Raw genomic sequence first — 7040 nt, forward strand, 5'->3', positions numbered from 1 at the left:
GCCATCGTTCCAAATCAGGTGCACGGTAAGTCGTCATCGGGAGCCCGTAACTGTCCATGACTTCGCACCGATTCTGTTCCGTCCAAAGTCCCAACCAATGTTGACCTGGTTCCCCTCGTGGATCCGTATTGACAATGTAGGCGGCCCGTGTCGTACGGGGCGGGCGTGACGGAAGCCCATCAGAGGGGTGGACGCCGTGAAAGACGCGTTTCAGGATCGGATCGTCCAAGGCCAAGGCGCGTAAGGTGACGTCACTCAAGGGTACAAATTCCATGTCTGCTCACTCGTACTTTTGATACAGGACGGCTCCGTTGGCACCGGCTTGGAAGCTGTCTTCGAATTCACCAAACACCAAAATGGTGATGTTCTTGTCGGGAGCGGCATTAAATCGGATTTCCAGACGCAGCTTGCCTTTTTGTTTGGGATTTCGATGATACGGTGAATCGGCATTCCCGCTGGGTACATTGTTAAACATGAACAAGGTACAATTCTTGCCGTAGCCCCAATCTCCTGGCTGAATCAGGTGAGGGCGATGATTCGTCAGGGAACCGCTGGCTTCCAAGACACGTTGATAGCCCAACCAGTCTTTCCGTGTATCGGTGCCATTCAATTCCAAGGTCGGGTAGGGATATTCTTCTCCGCCCACCAGTTGACGAATACTCTTCACTCCAAAATCTTGGAAGGCATACGGGTAATATTCCAAATCCCCATTAAACGCTTTGCTGTCCAGCAGTCCGACGACCAAACGATCGGGAAGACGGCCTGTGAACAATTGGTCTTCGGTCCACAAGGTGGTCTTGCCATCGAACGAGAAGGTTCGGATTTGACTTTTGACCATAGGATAATTCGCCATTTGACCTTTCACATCGATCTTGGCCATCAGTTCGTTACCCACACTGACATTCAGGTTGACGCGGCACAAATGAAAAGTGACTTTGATATCCCCTGCACCCAACGTAACGTATCTTTTGACCCCTGCACCGCTGGTCTTGGTCCCAAACAGGAAAAAGTCCGGCGTGTTGCAAAACAGTTCCATCACCATTTCTACGCGAGGGACCAACAAACGTCCCGTTCGCATGGCGGCCAGATGAGGATACATGATCATGGTGGCTTTGTTGTTGCCGTAAAACAGTTTGGTGGCCGTCTTCAAGGCATTCGTATTATTGTGTGCCCATCCGGCGGTGGTGGAAATGTCGTCGTCGCCTCCCGCCGCTGCCAGCTGTTCTTCCACGTTCAGGTAATTCACCCAACCTTGAGGGGCCAACAACGTATCGCCTTCGTCTCGACTGTAATTCAAGAGGGTCTCGATGAAGGACTTGTACATGTACGTGTCGGTCTGTTCGCTCATCAAGACACCACCCAACCGTAGATTGATCTGCTTGAAGAGACCGTGGGCCAGATTGTTGGTGACGTACACAAACTTGGTATTGGTGGCATCCGAAGCCGCATTGGTATCGGCCACGATACCGTTGGTGGACGTCGAATTCAGTTTCAGTTCGATTTCAAAAAAACTGCGTCCCAAATCGATAAATTCGTCCAAACCGGGAACGGTAAAGGTGATGGGTACGATGCCCGTCATGGCGGCACTGTACGGGATCATCCGGTACGAATCGACCGTGATGTCCGTCGACGGCATGGTAAACAGTTCCAGACTCATGATCGTCGTCTTCTTCTTCTACGTCGAGGTCGTCGTGTTCTCGGTAGGTGCGGGATCAACCAACCACCGTACTGAACGGGGTTCCTGCCTTTTATAGTAGTAGGAGCAGACTGACGTCGACGGTAGGCGCGTTGTCGACGCAACCGTGAATGGACGACCATCGGTCGGCGATTCATCGTCTAAAGATGGACGCCACACTTCGTTTGGCTTTTTTATAGGCATACCGTCCACCCACTTTCACCAAAGCGCCCGCTTTTCGTTTCAAACCACGTTTCAACGAGTTTCCCACCACACCTCCGACGTCACTCAACGGACGACCACTAGCCGCCGCTTGAAGTCCCGTTTGCATGGCGTTCATCAAGACGGGCGATGCAATCTTGATCAACTCTTCGGTGGCACCATCTCCACGCTGGTACGGAGGATGATACCGTGTCAGACTACCCCCACGCATGATGAGGATGATGATGACCTCCCGACAGTGTCACGTCGTTTTTATACGTACCGTGGTCTCCTCCGGAACTGAAAGGTCACGCTAGTTCTACGATGTTTTCTGTCTCTTACGGAACTGAAAGGTGACGATGGTTCTCCCTCCAGGAGCGAAACGGGCCAGTTCTCCAGTACTCTCACCCACACTGACCTCGATCACATCCAATTCTGCGCTGCGCATAGACATCCATTGAATGTGGGTGGGCTCGAAGTAGATGACACCCGAACCATCCTGGGTGTAATGCACTTCCCGGACCAACTGATGCTCTGAGTCACCGACAATATTACTACTCACTACATCCGAGTAGACGAGCATGGTACGCGATGGTTGAGTGGACATTCGATTAAATGAGTGATTCAAGTGTAGGAATCGCCACTCTACGGTCTGACTCAGACACAACTTGTTATCCTTCACCTGCCAGTAATTAGGGGTCCAATCACTGTTTTTGGGAAATTCGGTAACCAATTGTCGATAGAGTCTCTTCTGGTCTTTTTCGTGAAAGTTCATCTCGAGATTAACACCCAAGACCCAGACTTTCAGTAGAGAAGTCACAGTCTTTTGCTCGATCCATCCCATCTTCTGGGCCAAGTCGATATCAATGCAGAAGGTCATTTTACCATGGCTCAGGGACCCCACGTCGGCCACCTTCTTCCTCTCCATGATCATAGTCTCACCCTCCCATCGGAAGGTAGGGCGTTGACTATCTTCCACATACTCCATCTTCGCCTTGATTAACTCCAGTACCATCTGTCGGTTGAGTTCCTGAACGACTTCCTTCATGAACCCGACACCATTGACAATGACAGCATTGCGTTGGATAAGCGCCGCCTTCGTCACTTGACTTGACTTCAAGGTTATGGTATCGGGATTGGTTCCCGAATCCTTCATATGATACTTAGTGCTTATCACCTCGTCCGATGACAAGTAGCTCCGGAGATCCATCCCCTCATTAGGCATAGAGATGGAGGCCAACGCGGCCTCCCATTCTCCATCAAAGTGAACGACCCTGGGCAAACGTACTTTGAAGGCATTCGGTGTATTATTCGGAAACTCTTTCGAAGGATCGCTGAGTACGACGATCCGATTCATGACGACGACGACGACGAAAATGGAGACAGAGAGTACTTGTTTTGTCTTTAGGAAAGGCCACGGGACGCCCGTCGATTTCCTTGACACGAACGTGGACCGTTTCGATCTTAGATCCGCGTAGGCGATGGTAATGCACCTGTGGTGGTTCCCACCAGGCACCCCCGCTTTTATAGGGGACGGTGCGCAACAGTTGGTCGTACGACTCCTCCAACCATTGACTTTCCACTAAATTGACGTAGACGAAAAGAGGACGTTCGATCGGTTGCTTCGCCAATGGTGTGGGTTTCAGTCTGGCAAAGGCTTCGTTCAGACGGACGAATCGCCAGTTGAAGGCATTGGCCATCACCATGAAATGAGCATTGTTATACAACGTATCCCATCCTGCACCTTCCGTGATCAAGGTCACCGGTCCAGTTTCTTTGGTAAATCGACTTGTATACCCTGTAAAGCCGGACCCATCCAGAAACCTTTCTTGAGTGTAATCCGGTGTTGGGGCGGTCTCGTCAATCGCTTCCATGAGGAGATTGGGTCCTTTCTTGTAGTGATTCGGTCGATCTCCTTGACCCGTCTTGGTCAACCATCCCATATGGAAAGCCAGTTCGCTAACCCATCCAAAATACTTGTAGGGCGAACCTTGAGAATTGATTCCGTGCTTGTACACAAGTGAATTGTCCAAAAGCAATTGGTCTCCCTTCCATACAAATTTGGCCATGGTGTTGTATCGCGTCGTCTTTGGAGGGGTCTGACTCGTGTCCGGGACGCCTATGTAAAGATGCTCTCCGGGGCTCAGATTTTGATGGATCTTTTGTTGCATCAGATCCATGACCTGTTTGATAAAGTCCACACCCGTCTCAGATGGAGTGAGTTCCGACAACCAGATCACCCTTCGCTGACTCTGCATGATATGAATCTCTCCCTTGGCATTCTTTTTCGTGGTAACGTAGTAAAACATACACACGTATCCTTCCTTATTCCATGTCTCTGGATGACCCACACCATGGTACGCTTCGTGAACCAGAATCTTTTCGGGGAACGAAGGTGGTGGTGGCGGCGGTGGTGGAATGTCAGGCAGAGAGACACCACTCAATCCCACTTCCCAACGATCCGTGTCCTGCTGCCAGGTACGATCACTAGGCAGACGGACTTTAAATTCGGAAGGACCATTGTCGGGGAATTCGGATTTTTGAACATGACTCGACAATGTCACATAACGAGACATCACGTATGGTATCTTTATTACATCTTTTGTATCTTTTTATACATGTCGTAACGCAGAACGAGGCACCCAACTATCGTATTTCTCAGGCCAACCTAACCAACGCACTTTCACGAGGCGTTGACGTCGTTGCAAGATCTTTTCCACGCGGAACAAAGCTTCGTCGGGCACGGTCACTTTCTGAACGTCTTCTTCGTAGAAACTACCTTCGAGAGGCGTGCCATCCCATTCTTTCAGTTTATACGTGACCACGGGTCCGGGTACCACGCGTTGTACGACAAACACTTCTTCGGTCCAACCCGGCAGATACCCTTTCTTGAACGGGCGATGTTTCTTGCTGAGTCGAACACGATCGCCCACTTTGAGTTTGGGACGAGGACGCCGCTTCAGGCGTTTGCCGTACAAGGTGGACCACACCGCGCCTTCGTTCTTCTCCGTCACGTCGCGTGGCGCCATACCTATACTCCGATGCCGACTTCCATTGTACCCGTCGAGGAGTTGGGGCAACACCTTGACATACACTCGCGTATTACGCGCCGTGAAATAACGATACATGCGTTGTTTTAACGTACGATTAAAACGTTCGACGATGGAAGCTTTGGCATCCCCATGCGTCGAAAAATGGTGAATGCCTTCTTTTTCCAACATGGTTCTGAACGGGGCATTGTAAAATTCTTTTCCGGCATCCGTCTGTAAACGCAACGGTTTCCGTCCACTCTGTCGCAAAATCTTCTCAAAGGCTTCTGTCACGGCCAACCCGGTCTTGTTCTTGACGGGGATGGCCCAGGCATATTTGGACAACACGTCGATGACCGTCAAGAGGTATCGATTTCCTCCATTCCATTTCTTGAGAGGTTGCATCTCTACCAGATCGGCCTGCCATTGATCGTCTTTGTGGAACACCAACACGGGGGACGTCTGAAAACGTCGACGGACCGGACGATGTAACGTGTAGGCCAATTCCCCTTGCAATTCGTCTCGGGCTTCTTTCAAGGACAACCCTTGGGCCTTGGCATAGCGGGCCACGCCACCTAAAGCGCCGGGCGTGCCGGGGTCCGTGTAGGCGGTGACGCCGGAAGCACGGCGGCGGTTCTTCCGCTTCGGCATGTCTTGGTGAGAAGGAGTCGGACGGTCAACTCCAAGAGACTAGGTAGCTCTTTCAGGTACCGTTGTTCCAACGTCTGCCACGTAGCGTACGCTCTCTCGGGTCCCAAAGTTCGCGTCAACCATGTCAGGTACATGACAAAATGAGGCCATTTATAGTCGTCCTTGCGTTTCAGAGCGGCGAACGTGGCTATGGCATCCACGGGTTCTTGGGTGGGCAACCCGTCCCATTGATCGTCTCCTTCGAGACAGGTCATCAATTCTCGACACACCCAAGTCAAGATCGACCAACGGAGACGTCGTCCGTACTCGCGATAAGGGAGACGTACGATTTGTTCCAGACCCACCCTCACCACCCGACGACCCAATTCAGCACACGACATCATCATCATCATTTTTATTCAAAAAAATTTTTCATTTGCTGACTTTTATACACTCCGGAATCGATACGAATCTGATCAAAATTCAAATCAAAAAAACAAGATTTCAGCAATCCTGGTGTAATGGGACGGATCTGTTCCAATCGTCTGCACCATTCTTCCTCCCGTTTCTCCATCCTCTTCTTGACGTACTCATGATCCGGCAACGGTCCGAAAATCCTCTTCCTCTCTTGCTCTTCACGGTGCTTCTGCCACTTCTCCTGTTCTTCCCGAGAGATCCGTTGGACCGTATCGTGATCGTAGCCCTCGGCACGCCTCTTGAGAATCGTCTTGCTCCAGGCCAGATCCACCCATTGGAAAAACTTACACGATTCCTCTTGCCGACAGGCCAAAAAGAAACGATCCTTGTTAGGAGAGTCTGGTTTCACCGTCCGCGACAAACGCGCCTTCTCCTGATGGTAGCAATGCCAGGGTCCTCGTCGGACATCCTCATGCAACTGCGCCTCGATGGCATCGATCCAGGTCTGGATTCGATCGGCACCCATCACAAACAAAGGACACACTCCATCATAATCTCGGCAGTACAGGTACGGAGCCCCATTCTTGGTCAAGCCACCTGTCAATGGTGTAGCATGAAACGGGCACAATACGTCCTTCGCTCCGGTCAATGGAGGCGGCGGCGAGGATCGGGACGACGAGGGCGACACCACGGGTGGTGGTGGTGGTGGTGGTGGTGGTGGTGGTGGTGGTTCAGGAGCGTGTAGGACCGGATCAAAAGGCACATCATGGTGCACCCTGCCTTCAGCCAAGGATACCACGAACGGCGGATCTTTCTGTTCGAGGGGCATCGTGGCCATCACCTGTTCGTACGAAGGCAACTCGGGTGGCACAGAGGCTAACAGAGCATCCAACTCACGAGCCGCTTGGTTCAATTCCTCGTCCTTCTTCTTCTTAGTCTCCTCTTTTCGTTTGGTGGCCGCTTTCTCACGCGCTTCCTTGTAAATTTTGGCAGGCGGTTGAGCTGCTTCACGAACGACATCGTCTTTCTTCTTACCTCGTTTGGACGGTTTTTTACTGAAATCAGGATACCTAGCGGGAGACACACCT

At 51.4% G+C, this 7040-nt stretch overlaps 1 protein-coding gene across 1 annotated transcript; it reads right to left on the reverse strand.

Annotated features, from left to right (window-relative positions):
- Nucleotides 1–280: 280 nt before the first annotated feature.
- Nucleotides 281–1657, reverse strand: LOC138036225 (uncharacterized protein F54H12.2-like). Its single transcript, XM_068882575.1, has one exon. The coding sequence runs from the start codon at nucleotides 1655–1657 to the stop codon at nucleotides 281–283; it is 1377 nt and encodes a 458-aa protein (XP_068738676.1).
- Between the last annotated feature and the right edge of the window lie 5383 nt (nucleotides 1658–7040).

This window comes from Montipora capricornis, unplaced genomic scaffold (genome assembly GCF_036669925.1).
Source record: "Montipora capricornis isolate CH-2021 unplaced genomic scaffold, ASM3666992v2 scaffold_469, whole genome shotgun sequence".
Classification (NCBI taxonomy): domain Eukaryota; kingdom Metazoa; phylum Cnidaria; class Anthozoa; order Scleractinia; family Acroporidae; genus Montipora; species Montipora capricornis.

What these genes read in the sequence shown, in the direction of transcription:
- LOC138036225 (XM_068882575.1), bottom strand. Translation starts at nt 1,657, where the DNA reads ATGAGTCTGGAACTGTTTACCATGCCGTCGACGGACATCACGGTCGAT.